The following is an 18,322-nucleotide window of genomic DNA, read 5'->3' as shown; positions in this document are numbered from 1 at the left end:
AGACCTCAAGGCAATACTAGTCTGCAGAGTGACTCGGGAACTTGAGATTCTATCCTCCTCATCCAGTGTCAGTGAATCCAGACTATACTGGCCTTATTTACCAGTAAAACTACCTGATTTTGTTTTCTAACTGCCAGCCCGACAAACACGACTAAGGGGGGGGGGGCTGATAAATGTTTTTTTTCTGGCTTGTGCATTATCAGTAATAAAGAGTCTGCCCCTGTAATTTGAATATGAGGGAGTTCATTCTCACATAACTTCATTGGCTGTGCAGTTCTAACAGGACTAAAACATTTATTTTTGCTACTAAGGTCAGCAGATAAGATTCCAAACAATCATAGAAAAGTAGGATTAGCTGGATGGGCGTTAGAGAGGTCATCTAGTCCAGCCCCCAAAATAATGGTGTTGGGGTTACACCATTAGTACTGTACACATTGGGGTGTCTACAGCTGTGTAGGGGCATCTTCATTATTTAAATCAAAGACACAAAACAGTTGCATAAGATGTTCTTTTATATATTACCGTTACCATTAAGTGCACTGTCTGAAAAGATTCAGAGAAGAGCAACAAAATGATCAAGGGTATGGGATGGCTTCCATATGAGGGGAGATGTCATCTTAGAAGAGAGACAACTAGGGGGGATATGGTAAGAGGCCTGTTAAATCAGGAATGGTATGGAAAAAGTGAATAGAACAGTGTTAGATGAAATTGATAGCCAGCAGGTTTAACAAGAACAAGAGGAAGTACTGTGTCACACAGCTCAAATTATCCTGTGGAACTCATTGGCATGGGATGTTGTGATGGCCAAACATGTAACTGGGTTCAAAAAAAAGAAACAAAGTTCGTGGAGGATAGGTCTATTAGCCACAATGGTCAGGAATGCAACCCCATGTTCAGGGCAACCTTAAACCTCTGACTTCCAGGAGACAGGAGGGAAAGACAGAGGTGGATCACTCCAACTTCCCCGTTGCGTATACTCCCTCTTCAGCTCTGGTACTGCACACTTGTCAGGAGACAGGATACTGGGCTAGATGGAATATTGGTCCGACCTAGTATGGCAGTTCTTATGTTCTGAGATATTTTTCCATCTTCTATATGTTATTTTAAAACATTATGGGATGCTTTGGTTCCAGCAGTACAGAGGGAGACTTCACTAAATTTTTTCAGAAACTTCTTTGTATAAATAGTATCAGAGAGGGAGTATCAGATAGTCTAGTGGTCAAACAGGATTAGAAGTCCAGTGGTATAAATTCTCTTCTCTGTTCTGCAATAGACTTACTCTGTAACCCTCAGCCAGGGGTGGCTCCAGGACCAGAGCAGCAAGCATGCACCTGGGGCAGCAAGTTGCGGGGGGTGGCATCAGGCAGCCTTCGGTGGTGTTTCTGCGGGAGGTCTGCCAGTCATGCGGCTTCGGCAGCAATTTGGCGGCAAGTACACCGAATCCACATGACCGGCAGACCACCCACAGAAATGCCGCCAAAGGCTGCCTAACTGCTTGGGGCAGCAAAAAACATCTGTTCTCAGCACATCATTTAGGACCTGATTTTGCACCTGGAACCATGCAGTTGCCGGGGCTTGGGCACTAGGAGTTCATTGCAAGAATTGGGGCTTTTAGGGCTCACTCCTGCTCCTATTGAAATCAATTATAGTTTTGCCACTGACTTCAATGAGAGCAGGAGTAGGCCCTTAGTTACATCTCCCAGAGGAATGCAGAGTTTAAATTAATGAATACCTGTAAAGTACCTCAAGAGCCTCTGATCTGGCACTAGACAAACAAACTACTGGAGAAGTGGAAAGTATTATTAAAGACAAATACATGGAAATATTAAAAGCTTCCTTGTTTTATGTTATGAGGTCCATAATAAAAACTTCCATTCCTTATGTGCATGCGTTCAAGCATTTCCTATGTACCTTTGAAATTAGTAAAAACTTTAACTTGGCCAGAGAGATCCAATAGCAGGAGCAAAACCAACTAAACAACCCACTCCAATATACATGTTTATAAATGTTACTCTACATGTAACCATGAGCATTGAGGGCCCAAGCCTACAGATGCACTGAATGCAGAATTCTGGGATAAGAATCTTACAGACAAATTTCAGGAGCTACTTAAAGGCCTTGCACTGTGCCCTGAAGATCACCTGATACTAAAAAAGTGCAAAACAGCATAAATTAAAATGAGACAAAAGCCTTGAGTCCTACTTGGAAGGATACCACAATTCTATTCTGGCAAGCAGTGGGAAATGCATTCCAGAATCACTGAGAATGGTGAGTGAATGGAGATGTCTCTGCTGCCCATCCTTTTTAGGTTACACCCAAGGTTGGTCAGCTGTTCTAATCCTACTGATGTCAGATGCCATATGTAAAGGCAAGTACTGTACAAATAGAAGAACACGTAGAGAGAGTCCAATCACCCGAGCTTTCCTTCATGTCACAGTAAGGACCTGTTGTACAGTCCTAACCCAAGCACAACTCCCATTGAAGGCAACAGCCATATCAGGACTCCGAGATCAAATTCCGTCAGAGGAGACAGAAAAGTTACATGAAAAATGTTAACACTGGAATCCATCAAAAACTAATAGCTATTTCAGAAGAGAGAGATTCAGACAAAAGTAAATCATATTTGTATATACGTGGCAAAGTAGTCAGATAAATCCACTATGAATAAAGGGTTGTGTTCAAGAAGCTTTCTATAAAGCTCACAGTTAAGAGAACTGAAACATATCAGTACATTATTCAAATACAAATGTACCAGTTTCTCAGAAACATTTTTTAAAAAAGTAGAGAGAAAGACACAACAAGCATCTAGTTACTAAATAGCTACTTAAATCTGGAGCTGTTTAGCTCTGCCAAATTTAAAAGGCCAGACTCAGGAAGGCATAATGAGAAGGGGGAAGTTCCTATAAAAGGGAAACCCCATACTAAAGAAAGAGAATAAACAGTGGGAATAAATGAAGATATGGTGGGTTTTGTGTTTTACTCATCAACCTCCAATTCATCCCCCTTTATCCTGTGGTAAATTCAGGAAAATGGTTTCTGCTGATGAATTTTCTTTCAGGTTATTCACATTCATTATCTGTCTCATGCTGAGAAATTCCTAATATCTCAGAAATACTTAGCAATATCATAATTCTGAAATAAGAATGTAAGCCTCTGCTGCCCTTCCCCTCTGCACCCTGTAAGGGCATACAGCCATACAAACAATTCACAGAAGCTAGATCTTGTCATGGTTAAACTCAAGCACCAGACCCAGCTGCTGAGAATTTAGAAGGATCTGCCACTATCAACTTCAAGCAATTGTCACCAGCTTCCAGCAAGTATTCCTTAGGGCTTAATAGAAGGATTACTTATGCTAGCATCAGTATAAAAGTTTCATAGCTGCAAAGTTGTCATTAAATGTCAAAGTGAGAGAGGTGCAAAGAGAACAGAGTATAGATAGGTCTAGGCTGATATTAGTGACTTCCACAGCTTCTGGTAACCCTATTCCTTTTTCATTGCAAACTCACACTCCTGAGCTCTATCTCTCTCATTGCCTCTGTGTGGAAATACTTTTCACACACACCTTCCCTTCTCTCCTATGTCTTTCTACTTCTTATTCCTCTCTTCTCTCTTTCCTCTATCATTCCTCCTTTTGATCCCTTCTCCTTTATTCTATCCCTCTTCCATCTGCTGTCCCCCCACTCCCCTTCATTCTTCAGGTTTGCATATCTTATAACAGAAGCTTTAGAGGCTGCCAGTGCCAGGTGAGAACTGTCTCAAATGAAAAGAGTCCTTTTCTGACTGCTTTAGGAAGTCTGTTAACAGTAAGTCATTAAAGATTTTTTTTTCTCCCTTTGTAATTTGTCCCTGTGGATTGTGTTTCTTGCTGCAACAAGTGTTTCATTTCTACTGAAATAATGGAATTCTTGATGAAAATATCAATCTCTAAACATTGGGGAGATTGAAAGTGAGAAAGACAGACATTAAAAGGTTTCTCCTCTTTAATTTCTACGCAATTATTTCTGAATAATCCCCAACAGGTATTTTAGGCTGTATGCAGCCTTCAGTCCAAGGCAGGACCCCTATTCACCATCTCCTCTCACTAGCCCACAAGGTATGCTGACTTTGATTGTACTGACATCAATGGGAATTATGAAAACAGATCAAAAGCAACAGGATCCAGCTGACACAGATAAAATAGATAATACAATCCATTTTGGGGACCAACTATAAAAGTATACAAGGTAGGTGTTTTTCACTGAAACTTTTCTATTGGTTGCAGGTTTCAGAGGGGTAGCTGTGTTAGTCTGTATCAGCAAAAACAACAAGGAGTCCTTGTGGCACCTTAGAGACTAACATATTTATTTGGGCACAAGCTTTCATGGGCTATAACCCACTTCATCAGATGCATGGATGTGCATGTGCTGTATATTTTTACCTGCCTGCTGTATTTTCCACTCCATGCATCTGATGAAGTGGGTTATAGCCCATGAAAGCTTGTGCCCAAATAAATATGTTAGTCTCTAAGGTGCCACAAGGACTCCTTGTTGTTTTTGCTTTCCACTGGTTGTAAGTAATGAGGGTTGCATTTTCTACTGTTTCCACTTTCTTAATGATCAAACAACAACCTCTGAAACCAACAGCAAGCCCATTTAGATGTCTGTGTGTGCTATATTTGTTATTAAGAAGGAATTTCTGCCCTAAAGCTAACAAGGAAAAAGAGTTGCATCAAATTTTAATATGGTTTATAGTTGAAATAATGTAACCTTCAGAACTATCACATAGCTTACCAGATCTCAAGCATGCTGTTTTAGAAGTTGGGCTGTGTTTGTGGACTTGCATACTGTGTGTGTGTGTGCACTTATGCACAGAGTAACATGACATGTCTTGCCAGAACAGACCAATAGTACATCAACTCCATTATCCTATCTCCAGTAAGTTCTATACCAGATGCTCCAGAGAAGGTATAAAATCTCCATAATACACCTAACGCTGCATTACCACTACTACAGGGAGGAAGCTCTTTCTGACTTCACTTGACCAATTTATTACCTGAAGCATGAAAAAAAATAGCTATTTTATCTTTCAAACTTATATGTCTAATCCTCTTACAAAAAGGTTTGCCTCCATAATATCTTGCAGCTGTGGGTTCTGAAAATAACTTATACATTATGTCTAACTGGCCTTCTTGGTACCTTTCATGTTATTTTATCTATGTAGGAGACAAGGGCAAGATAAGATCATGCATCTTGTGCTTGGAAGAAATAGCCTTTAAGCACCCCTCGGTGTTGGGGTTGCTACAGGGAGAAGACAAGGGGTTTGTATGATGGAGTCACCTCTGCTCTAACAATGATTTCTGAAATGGTGCTGAATACAGTTCTCCCCTTGTCTACACTTAAAACTAAAACATCTTCAGCTGCTCCCCTTGCTGACATGCAGTGTCAGTGCCTAGTAATTTTTTGTAGCATTGACAAGGCTTTGAGGGCATTAACACAGTCTAACAACATACAGAAGGAAGTAGATTTGGTGAGCATTGATCTACAATAGGCAATTTGGCATTATCAGCTGGAAGGACTTAAGGCAATTTCTAAAGGAGTTGAGTAAAGGCATTGCCCACAGAATGAATTTGACTGATTCTCATTCCTTCCAGCTTGTAATAAAACAAATACCACCATACACATCTATATTTTTATGCAAACTGCTATTCTGTCTACAGGAGGAAGCAAGTAGACTATAAATTTTGTTCTCTTTGCGTTTACCTGTGTCAATCAGGAGTAGCTCTATTATAGGGTTACCATATGTCCATATTTTCCCAGACATGCCCAGCTTTTTAGTCCTTAAATCACCATCTGGGAGGAATTTTTAAATATCTAAAAATGTCCAGGAAAATACAGACATATGGTAACCTTACTCTGTTAAAGTTATTGGAGTTACCCTCTTGTAGTACCAGTGCAAGTGAGAAGAGAATAAACCCTAAATCTGGGTTTCTCAAACTTCATTGCACCATGACCCCCTTCTGACAACAAAAATTACTACATGACCCCAAAAGGGGGGACCAAAGCCTGAGCCTACCTGAGCCCTGCTGCACTGGGCAGTGAGGCCAAAGGCTAAGCCCAAGGGCTTCATCTCTGGGTGGAGGGCAGGGCCGGCTTTAGGAAGTGCGGGGCCCAATTCGAACAGTTTTGACGGGGCCCCGGCAGGGAAGACCAAAAAAAAAACAAAAAAAAACACTTGGGGCTTGTACTCACTAGGCAGCGAGTCCTTCACTTGCTTCAGATCTTTGGCGGCATTGAAGGACGTGCCGTTGAGGACCCACCGCCAAAGTGCTGCCGAAGACATGAAGCGCCGCCAGGTGAGTAAAAATTAAAAAGGCGCCACTAGCCAGGGAAGAGATTCTCACTGGGTACGGGGCCCTCTTAGGTGCAGGGCCCGATTCAGGGGAATTGGTGGAATTGGCCTAAAGCTGGCCCTGGTGGAGGGGGCCTGTAACCTAAGCCCCGTCACCCAGGGTTGAAGCTGAAGCCTAAACCCCGGGCAGTGGCGCTTAGGCTTTGGCTTCAGCGCTGGGCAATGGGGCTTGGGCTTTGGTCCTGGGCCCAGCCAGTCTAACGCCAGCCCTGGAAACCCCCTTAAAATGGGGTGGCAATCCACACTTTGAGAACCACTCCTCTAAATGATACTAGCAAGGGAAATGACCCAAGACGAGATCAGCCTGAGAGGACTGAAGCAGATTTGGGTTAGGACACACTGGCCTGATTCTGATCCCCATTAGGTAATGGAGCTATGCTGATTTTGGACGGGAGTGGGGGGGGAGACAGGAGGATGACAAGAGAGACTGGTACAAGCAAGATTGAAATCAGGCCTTTTGGTCTCAGAAATACAGTTTAAAAATACTATTAATTATTTCACTTTTAATTGACTATTTCTTTGTGGACGGTGTCATATTTGAATGAGACTGAATTAAAATATATTGCATATCTATTTCTGCATTCTGCAATGAAAATGTCTGGCATGAAAGTTTTTGTACTAAATACCATATTAATCACTTCTCTACTTCGAAGCTACTTGCCAGTATGTTGCAATGCATGCTATCAGTTTACATGGGAATAGCTTTTCAAAAGTATTTAGACGCCCAAAGATGCACAGTGGCACCTAGTGGGATGTATAAAGGTGCCTAATCTGGTTAAGCATCTAATTCTCACTAAAATCATTTATCTGGCACAATCTCATGTTAATACCCTGGTCCTGCATACATGAGTAGTCTCATTGAAGGCACTGAGCCTACTCATGTGACTAAAGTTAAGTATGAGAGAGACAAGGTGGGTGAGTTAAAACCTTTTATTAAACCAGCTTCTGTTGGTGGAAGGTACAAATTTTGAGCTACATCCAGCTTTTCTTCATGTTTGGAAAAGGAAGCAGAGTGCCTGAGCTAAATACAAGTTGGGACAGATTGTTAAGGAGAAGGGACAAGACATATTGGAAGCAGTCACTTCAAATGAAGCAAGCAGTTGGGATCCCTATATAGCTCAAAAACTTGTACCTTCCACCCAGTTCCTCCAGAGAAGTTGGTTCAATAAAGGATCTTACTCACCTCTCTTACTTTCTAGGACTAATGAAGATACAACCTGCAATAAAGTTAAGGATGTGTGTTTGTTTGTTTCACCCCAGGTTTTGGCAGGGAGTATTCTCTGGTGCTTACAGACCCTTCAACTCCTGTGCTTCCCAAGCCTGGCCCTGTCCCAGTCCTCTTCCTTCTCCTACCCATGCTCCAAATTCCTGCCTTAAACTCTCTCTTCAGGCACCAGGTCTCTCCCAAACTTCCTTTCACTTCACCTGCCAGACTCCCTCTCCTGGATCCTCATCCAACCTCAGCCTTACACCAAACTCTTCACCCTAGTCTCTTAGGTTCCTTAACCCAGGCTCCCTTGCACCTCCACCTCCAACTTCTTGTCTTATCTCAGTTCTCTAGGGCTTCCAGTCCTAGTCTCCCTTGCTTAGCTCCTTGTCTGCTCTCAGTAGCTCCCAATCTGGTCTCTGTTTACTCCCACCCCTGGCTCCCAGGCTCTTCTGCCTAGCCCCACCCACTCATGAAATCCCTGTCCCAGTCTCTCCACTCCAAGTTCTGTCTCATCTACTCCCTCCACCAGGTCCACTCCTTGTCCCTTCTGCATTCAATTCAGGCAGCTTTCTTCTCCATGTTGGCTGGGTGCCATCAGGGCACAAGACAGATGTGGTACTGGGCATAGGACTGAGAGCAGACTATCAGCTCCCACTAGCTGGGAGAAGTAATTGCAGGGAAGTTCTTCTCAGCCCCTACTGCTGTGAGATGGTGCATGCTCAGTACAAGGAGAATCTTCACAGGATTTAGCCTCAAACTCCCAAAGCCTCTAACGAGCATGTGAGAACTGAGGTTTTCAAAAACTTATAACTTGCCCTAATTTGGATGACTTTTCATGGGAACAGTACAAGGTGCAACCTTTCTTGCTCAGTGTAAAGTCCTTGCTCCAAAGAATGGAGGTGCTGGAGCATTTCAAACCGTTGTAAGGATTTTTTTTAACTTGGACTAAACAGCATACTTTCCACTAATCTCATTTTTTTGAAACAGCTGAATTGTTTTATCTGAAACTTAAAAAATCAGCTTGAGGCACTGAAAATTACAGCATCAATTGTCCAAGTTTGGTAAATGTATAAGCAACTGAAACAGGGTCTTATAGTGGAAAATGTAAGGCAACTTTGACTATAAGCAGTGCCACCAGTTCCATCTATAATATAAACTGCATCACATATTTTGTCAACTATTTGTGTGCATTTACTCTTCATTCAGCTGTGTGTTGGCTTTCATTAGGGTCAGGCTCTTGTCTATGTTTCAGGAAAATACTAAGTGTCTCTACCAGAGATCTGTGGATCTACTGAATCTGTCATTCTTGTCCTCTTAAATGTAATTAGTATTAGTCCTAGATCCACATCCTCTGCAGTGCCTGTGTTTTGCTGGTGTAGTGAGGCAGAAGAGAGGGAGCCAGTTACAGGTTTTACTCCAGTCAGGTTTAAATTCGGACAACTTTTAACATCTCCAGTAAATTATCTGCCAGCTACATACGCACACTGGATGCAGAGGAGATGGTGTAGGAGCCAACTCTGTGAGATGTGGTCAGTTTCCAACTTCATTTGTCCTTCCAGAATAATGCAAAGAGAGTGCAGTGGGGACCAGAATTTTGACCCCAGTCTTCCCTTGGTCTGCAATTTATTCCTGTTAGTACAGTATACATTATAATTGCACAATTTATATGCATACAGCACATTTCATAATGTATAAGTATACAGTTTGTTTTTAACAAAATGCATTTTGGAGACCATCTAAGATGGGCTTTTATCTATTTGCATTGCTGTCGTGCCCCAATCAGAATACCACACCACCACCCCTGCTGTCCTGGTGGCTAACATATTTATAATAATGTAACTTCCCTGTAACATTGTTTTATAGAAATGCATACTATTAGGTCATATTTATTAAATAAATGAATGTGTATTGCTGAAAAAGCATAAAAACTGTTTTTTTAAAGTGGGACCAGGTTGAAAGCAAAGGCTGCAGAAGTGAGGCTGCTATCATATCTGCCTCAATTCTTCCCATTGTGTTTAGGAATTGCATCTGGGGCCTGATCCAAAACCTGCTGAAATCAATGGAAAACTTGCTATTGACTTCAATGAGCCTCAAACTGGGCTCCTGACCAGGGGCCCAATCTTGCTTTTCTTCTCAGAAGCTCTAGGCCCCAGTCCTATACACATTTAAACATGTATGTAATGTTACTCACATGAGTAACCACTATTTTCGGTGGGATTGCTCCTCTGAATAAGGATTGCTCTTATAATTAAGATCAGGCCCATTTCAGCTGCAATAACTAGGTACTAAAGGAGGGACTGAAAAATAGCAAACAAACATATCTAAATTCCCTTATTTTGGCAGACTTGTTTTTATAGTTTGTCGTAACTTTGCATCTGATTTATATTGAGAGGATGCAAGAAAAGTCATTCAAATTACACCACGGTGTATATGCCTTGCTCTTTTCAGATGAAAAGTTATTTTATGGCCCAAAATATTTTGCATTTATAAATAATATTGCTGATGTCACCCATGCTTTACAAACTGTCAACCAGATTGTGCAAGGTGCTGATCCTCTTCACTCTGGTGTGGTCAAAGTACACCATGATTTAAAACTCAAACGGGAAATTGCCAAGGGTTTTAGTTAATAAACTCTCACTTGATTCTTCATGCCCTCAGCCTCACCCAAGAGAATTATCAGTGTTGCCAACTCTAGTCATTTTTATCACTACACTGGCAATATTTGTTGGTTTTATTAAAGCCTTGGGCCCAGGAAAGATTGGCTTATGAGACACTCTCAACATCCATTAAAAACAATCTTTACTCTTGTGGCAGTACTGACAACCCCAAGAATTCAGAAATCATGAATCAATGCAGTCCTAAGAAACAAACAAACAAACAACTTTGAGTTCTCTTTTCTTTGCCTCCTGGTTCTGGAGCATTTGAGCTTCAGGTATTTAAGTTTTTCTTTAAAAGTACAAAGGCTAAAAACTTCTTGTTTATTATGAAAGCTGAAATGTCTTGACTATTCACCTAGGGCTTTAAGAAAAACATCAAATATTACAAGACTTGTGATCAAATCCTGAGAGTTGGCAATGCTGTCAAGGACACAGACAAATGCATGAAAACCTGGCTGAGTGTACCTTAAAGCAGGGGTTGGCAACCTGTGGCAGGCGTGCCAAAAACGGCACGCGAGCCGATTTTTAATGGCATGCTGCTGCCTACCGAGACTCCAGCTGCCATTAAAAATCCTGCCCAGCCTGGCCAGCTCTCCTCTGCCCTCCACTCCCTCTGCAGGGGCAGGGAGCAGAAGCATATGTGTGCTCACAGGGTGGGCAAATAGCCCCACTCTCCTGGCACGGCAAGCCGCGGGGTCCGCACTCCTGGGCCAGAGCGCCGTGCCAACCGCAGCAAGCCGCCGGCCCCTCCCCCACCTTCCCCCCTCTCTTGGAGCCCTGTCGCCATGCGCGCAGCACTCTGAGGGATGGGGCTGCCCACTCCCACGGGGCAGCGTGTCTGGCTCTCCTTGGAGCCTCATGGTAAGGGGTCTGGGGTTGGGCGGGTTGCATAAGGGATGGGGGCAGTCAGGGGACAGGGAGCAGGATGGGTTGAATAGGGGGTGAGATCCTGGGCGGGGTGGTTGGGGCGAGAGGTCTCTGGAGGGTGCAGTCAGGGAGCAGGGGGGGTTGGATTGGGCATGGGAATCCTGGGGCCTGTCAGGGGGCGAAGGGGGTAGGGGTCAGGGCAGTAAGGGGACAGGGAGCAAGGAGGGTCCTGGGAGGCAGTTAGGGTGGGGGGTCTCTGGAGGGGGTGGTCAGGGGACAAGGAGCCGTGGGGGTTGGATGAGTCGGGAGTTCTAGGGGTCCTGTCAGGAGGCGGGGGTGTGGAGAGGGGTTGGGGGTTGTATGGGTTGGGAGTTCTGGAGCTCCTGTCAGGGGGCGGGGAGCGGTTGGATAGGCATGGGAGTCCCGGGGGTCTGTCTGGGGGCAGGGGTGTGGTTTAAGGGTCAGGGAAGTCAGGGGACAGGTAGGGGGTAGGGTCCTAGGAGGGCAGTCAGGGGATAAGGAGCAAGGAGGCTTAGATAGGGGGTGGGGTCCTGGGGTGCAGTTAAGGGCAGGTGTCCCAGGAGGGGGGAGTCAGGGGACAAGGAGCAGGGGGGCTTGGGGATTCTGAGGGGGGCAGTCACCCAGCCCTCTGCCCTGAGCCCTGACCACTCACACACACACACACACACCCAGCCCTCTGCTTGACTCCTTCACCCTCCGTCCACGACCCCAGCCCTGACTCTGGCACTCCCACACATACTCAGCCCCCCCACTACCCTGACACCTGCACCCCCTCACATGCCCCCAGCCCTCTGCCCTTACTCTTGTACCCCCCCACATCCTCAACTCTCCCACTCCCCATGCACCCCCCCATCTCCACCCTCACCCTGAGCACCAAACAGGAGCTCCTGCACCCCTCGCATCAAATGGAAGCTGCCCAAGTAAGTGCCCCACACCCAAATCTCCTGCCCCAACCCTGAGCCCCCTCCCTCATTGTAGCTCCTGGCCAGACCCTTCACCCCCCAGCCCTGTGCTCAGTGCACTCCCAGCTCAGTGCAGAGAGAGGAAGAGAATGGGCCAGAACCAGGGAGAAGGTAGGTACCCACTGTATGCGGGCAGGGCTGGGACCCCAGACTGGCAGTGGGCTGAGCGAGTCTGGCAGCCGGGATCCCAGCTGGCAGGAGCCGGCGGATGGAACCCCTGAGTGGCAGTGGGCTGAGCCGCTCAGCCCACTGCCAGTCTGGGGTCCCAGCTGCTGGCCCCGCATTGTCTGCTGCCTGTCTGGGATTCTGGCTGCCGGATCCTTGCCAGCTTGGATCCTGGCTGCAGGCCCCACTTAGCCCACTGCTGACCTAGGTGAACAGAACCCCAGACCAGCTGCTGGCTGAGTGGGTTGGTGGCATAAGATCAATATTTTAATTTAATTTTAAATAAAGCTTCTTAAATGTTTTGAAAACCTTGTTTATTTTACAATACAACACTAGTTTAGTTATATAATAGAGAGAGCGAGAGAGACCTTCTAAAAAAACGTTAAAACCGGCATAAGAAACCTCAAATTAGAGTGAATAAATGAAGACACGTCACACCACTTCCGAATGGTTGCCGACCCCTGCCCTAAAGGTTCAAATCCCCACACCCTTTTCCCACTAACTCCCCCCCCAAAAAAACCCTTTCAAATTGTATTTTTTTAAAAGAAAACTCGTGATTTGTAAGTCAATATCACGGTTTTGGGAGCTCGGTTCGTGTTTTGTTAAATTTTGCAACAAGCAGCCGCAAGGGAGCAAGTAGAGTCGGTGACTCCCCTAGCCTGGGAAATGGAAAAGAGTTACAAAAATGGGTTGACGGGAGGACGGGAGCTGAGCTTCAGCAGCTATGTGTTTGTCAAGGCTCTCTCTGCTCCTTGAGTGTCAGTGGTTACCTGCAGGAGAGGAGGGAGACGGAACAGAAGTGGAGGAGAGTCAGGAGGAACTGGCGGTGGAGAGGGGACTGAAAGTGGTGAGCACCCTGCTGAGCTGCAGGTGCCTTGTCGCCGCACCCAGCCCTTCCAGCAGAGCAGCGCCGCTCCCTCTAGCGCACGGCCTGGGCTCTGCACCCCTCGCCTGTCTGCCGGGGACCAGGAGGAGCCGCAGGAGCAGCTGCCGGTGAGCAGGAAACAAGCCCGAGGAAAGCCGCAGGCTCTGGGCCCCCCATTGTCATGGAGCGGAAGGTAGCCAGGGAGTTCAGGCACAAGGTAAGCGAGCAGCGCGCTGCAGCCCCGCTCTACCCTTTGCAATCGGTAACTTTCTCACCACGCTGCCCGGCTCGGTGGCTGCCGCTCGCTGGGAGAAGCGAGGGGACATTTTGCTGGGACTATGGACTCTTGGTATCAATTAACCCGGATCCTGGGGAAGGCGGTGAACGTGAAGCGCCTGTAGCAGAGCAAAGCTTTTCTCCCTGAGCCGTGGGGAGAAAACCTCTCCCAGGAGGACTGGGACTTCACTCCCGGGCAGGGCTTCTAGTTCAAGGCACAGAAAGTTGATGGCTTGATTGAAACGCACCGGACAAGTTGGCTGGCTCCATCTTCCAGCTCTTGAATTTGACCTGAATTACAGGGCTCCCAAACCGGGGCAGTGTAAAACAAACAAGAACTCTGCCCGTTAATTTGATAAATGTCACTGAAAAAAACATACAACATACTCCCTCAAAAGAAGAGGAGACTTTTTAAGTTGATTTAAAAACCCTTCAGAAAAAATGTCCCTTGGAAGAAGTTAGACTTGGCAGTTGGCAGGGCTGCGTTTATTAAACAAAAGCTATTTTGTTTCTTCCATCAGAGTCAAGTCAAATCAAATCAATACTAGCCAGTTCACAATGGGGAAAGTAAACCCAGGCCCCAAAGCTCAATGCCAAATAATCACCATTTGCAGTAACCAGCATTCATGGCTAATGATGAAAATGAATTCTGTTTGGTCTTTACTTTTATGTGTCCAGTCGCCCATGCGCAATCGAGCAAATATTCTTTATGTATCTAGCAACCCAATTTGCATGACATGTAAGGTTGTAATCCACCCACACAAATGTTCATTCAGTGAGGCCTAAATGTCTGTTTTTGAGAAATTGAGTCTTGCATCAGAGCTCAGCCTTAAGCAACTACTTAAAATATCTTTCAAGTTTTCCAGTGCAGTCCGACCTTTAAAGATCTTCTCTATCAGGCATCTGATTTTTGCAATTCCCCTCTGTGGCTTTTTAAGAGAAGATACATGTATTTTATGTATTAAATATAAAATTGTAATAAAAGCTTTCATAAATAAATTAGCTAGATTGATGTAACTGGACCCAGAAGAAGCACCTACAGGGAAACATAAATTAAGGCTCTGAATATGTTTTGATATTAAAATATCCAAATGATTACAAATGTCTAATAAAATGTCTGCCTTACTAACCATCATTGTCTCTAACTCTGGATTGGGTTGGGCAACAGATCTGATAGGCCTGTGAGGCAATAACTTTGGTCTTGGACATTGGACCTATTCCTTTTCATGTTGGCAATAATTTATAAATCATCCTGGGTCCAGTTCTGCTAACAGATCTTCATGCACCTAATCTTTACGCTCAACATATTTCTGTGAAAGTAACTAGGATGAATGTGAGAGTAATGACCACCCACCTAAATAAAGAGTTTCAGGATAAGGCCTCTTGCTTAAACTGTTAAACTGCATGGTTTTAGTGATGCAGTAATATTAATTTTAGTTTGTTTTGAATCCATAACTTCAAATATTTATTCTTTTGAGTTAGAACAGTAAAATATGCCCTTACACAGGTTCTGTGTCTCCTATCAATTAAATGACATTTGTATTTGATTTTGTAATGTTAATCAGTTCTTCCTTTCTACCAAGCAGAAGCTCTAAGTATAAATTATATCCTAACATTGCCTAGTGCTTCAGTCTTTTCTAACTCTTCTCAAAGACCAGGGAAAACAAATGAACCCTGCAGTATGACTTGAAAGTTTAATTATATTGTATTTCAGTTGCATTACCGTTTTTGAGATCACATACCTCTGATATTTTTCATAATCTTTTTTCTACAGAATAAATAAATCTTGGCTGAATATCAGATTACTATGCACATATAATTAAATTATTTTGTGAGTTATAAATTTTATTAATATTGTAAATTAAAAGCAAAGAAATGTCATGGATTTAATTAGCGTGAAAACAATCCACAGGGAAATGATTTACTTAGTTGTATCCTAGGATTCAAAATTACACAACTGTAGTAAGTATTCTCTGAAATGAGTGTATGGTATCTCCGTATTAACAGACCCTACTTTGTGACTCTGTCAATAATGTTTTATTTCTTAATGAAAGTGTCTGCATTTAGTTTTCAAAGCATTCTGTAACTGCAGCAAGATAATATAAACTCTGAGACGTGATTCTGTGACATTTGACCGTTCAAGTAATAGTTTATATATATCCTTATGCAAAGGACAGTTCTAATTAACTTATGTTAAACAACCAGGCCACAGATGTTCATTGTACCAAGACTTATTAGAATTTATTTGTTTTCCAGTTTGTCAGAATTTAGAAAGGGTAGAAAATGTCACTGTTCATTATTTGATTTGTTTGCATCCCTTCTAGGTTTAATGGTGCATTTATTGAAGCTCATTTAGGAAAAAGACAAATTTTCATATGCCATGGCATGTTCATACTTTCATAAAGTATCTTTTTGTCTCTGCATCATTCTACTAATAATGCATTTGATTTTTAAACCTGTAATGCCTGCACTGATAGTAACAGGAATTGCTAGAATGAATTATTCCAATGGTCAAAAATCCTGTCTCTAACAGTGGCCAGTACTAGATGCTTCTGAGGAAAGAAACTCCAATAATGGACAATTATGGAACAACTTGCTCCTAGGGGAAGTTTTTTCCTGATGCCTGCCAGAGGTTGGCCTACTCCCTGAAATACAAGGGTTTACATTCCATTTGTTTTTTTAGCTTCTAATGTAACTGTGGATGTTCTCTTTATCCATATAAATGTCTGATACTCTTTAATCTTACAGGGTTTTGGCCTTAGTGATATTTTGTGGTAGCAAGTTCCACTGATTAATTATGCAATATGTCAACATCATTTTCTTTTATCAGTTTTAAATTTGCTTCCTTTTAATTGCATGGAATTCCTTCTTGTTTTTTGTACAGTATTTTAAGGGTGTAAATTGAAGTACTCAGCTGATCGTCTCTGTATTATTCATTATTCTCTATAACTCTGTCCTAAATCTCTGACTTGAACTCCTAAGTAAGTTAACCAATTCCAGTCTGTCCAATCTCTTTTCATATGGAAGTTTTTCCATGCCTCAGGTTTTGTCATCTGTCTCTGAATGCCTTCTATATCTGTGATATCCTTTTGAGATAGGGTAAGCATATAAATAAATTGATTTATACAATGACATTATAACATTTTCAGTATTTTCCTTATGCATCCTGACATGTTGTTTGGTTGGGTTTGTTGTCTGCACTGGTTTTCACTGAGCTAATTCTTATATCAATAAATACTATAGGTTGAGCAAGTGTGACATCCTACCAGGGCCAGCTCTAGGTTTTTTGCTGCCCCACGGTCCGAGAGTGCAACTGCCAAAGCCAAAAAAAAAAAGGGCAGTGGGCAGAACTCCACCCAATGAAAAACCTCCTCTCGTGGATTGGTAACTGGCTAAAAGATAGGAAACAAAGGGTAGGAATAAATAGTGAGTTTTCAGAGTGAAGACAGGTAAATAGTGGTGTCCTCCATGGGTCTGTACTGGGACCAGTTCTATTCAAATATTCATAAATCATCTGGAAAAGGGGTTATAAAGTGAGGTGGCAAAATTTGCAGATGATGATACAAAACAACTCAGTGTAGTTAAGTCCCAGGCAAACTGCAAAGAGCTGCAAAAGGATCTCTCAAAACTGGGTAACTGGGCAACAGAATGGCAGATGAAATTCAGTGTTGATAAATGCAAAGTAATGCACATTGGAAAACATAATTCCAACTCTACATGTAAAATAATGGGGTCTAAATTAGCTGTTACCACTCAAGAAAAAGATCTTCGAGTCATTGTGGATAGTTCATTGAAAACATCCACTCAAGTGCAGTGGCAGTTAAAAAAAGCAAACAGAATATTGGGAATCATTAAGAAAGGGATAGATAAGACAGTATATATCATATTACTTCTCTAAATCCATGGTACACATGCATCTTGAATACTGCATGCAGATGTGGTCGCCCCATCTCAAAAAGATGTATTGGAATTGTAAAAGGTTCAGAAAAGGGCAACAAAAATGATTAGGGATATTGAACAGCTTCCATATGAGGAGAGGTTGATAAAATTGGGACTTTTCATCTTGGAAAAGAGACAACTAAGGGGGGGATATGATAGAAATCTATAATATCATGACTGGTGTGGAGAAAGTAAATAAGGAAGTGTTATTTACTCCTCACAACACAAAAACTAGGAATCCCTAGATGAAATTAATAAGCAGCAGGTTTAAAACAAAAAAAAGAAGTATTTCTTCACACAATAGACAGTCAACCTGTGGAACTCTTTGTCAGAGGATGTTGTGAAGGCCAAGTCCATAACAGGGTTCAAAAAAGAACTAGATAAATTCATGGAGGATAGGTCCATCAATGGCTATTAGCCAGGATGGGTTGGCATGATGTCCCTGGCCTCTGTTTGCCACAAGCTGGGAATGGGCGACAGAGGATGGATCACTTGATGATTACCTGTTCTATTCATTCCCTCTGGGGTACCTAGCATTGACCGCTGTCGGAGGACAGAATACTGGGCTAGATGGAGCTTTGGTCTGACCCAGTATGGCCGTTCTTATGTTCTTAAAAGCAAGGAAATGTCAATTTATGAGACATCTCTTCACCATGACCTAACACCCACACAATACATTTTCCACTTATAGTGTTCACATCTTTTACCTCCGACAGATAAGGAAACATACTAATCTCCCTTACAATATACTTAATAGAAAGCATTAATTACAATCTCAGCAACATTAGCAAATATGCAGGGTAGACATATGTGCACAAGTATGCAGTGTGTGTTGTATGATTGTGGGGGAAATCTGAGTTGAACACTGTACTGAGGAAGATGAACATGTAGCGTGTTTCTTTCTCCATTGAAGTAGAAGGAGGTTCTTTGTGACCATGCAAAATCCATGACCGTCAGTGAAAATATGATATGT

General features: G+C 43.1%; 1 protein-coding gene across 1 annotated transcript in view; it reads left to right on the top strand.

The window, feature by feature from the left end:
• The first annotated feature begins 13,251 nt into the window (after positions 1-13,251).
• Positions 13,252-18,322, top strand: part of USH1C (USH1 protein network component harmonin) — a 106,478-nt gene continuing 101,407 nt past the window's right edge. Inside the window, exon 1 of the mRNA XM_030560498.1 lies at positions 13,252-13,351. Coding sequence (XP_030416358.1) covers positions 13,316-13,351 — 36 coding nt within the window. The 5' untranslated portion in view covers positions 13,252-13,315. The remainder of the gene's footprint in view (positions 13,352-18,322) is intronic.

This window comes from Gopherus evgoodei, chromosome 4, assembly GCF_007399415.2.
Source record: "Gopherus evgoodei ecotype Sinaloan lineage chromosome 4, rGopEvg1_v1.p, whole genome shotgun sequence".
Lineage (NCBI taxonomy): Eukaryota > Metazoa > Chordata > Testudines > Testudinidae > Gopherus > Gopherus evgoodei.
The sequence above is the reverse complement of the archived record's forward strand: the minus strand, read 5'-3'. Positions and strand labels throughout refer to the sequence as shown.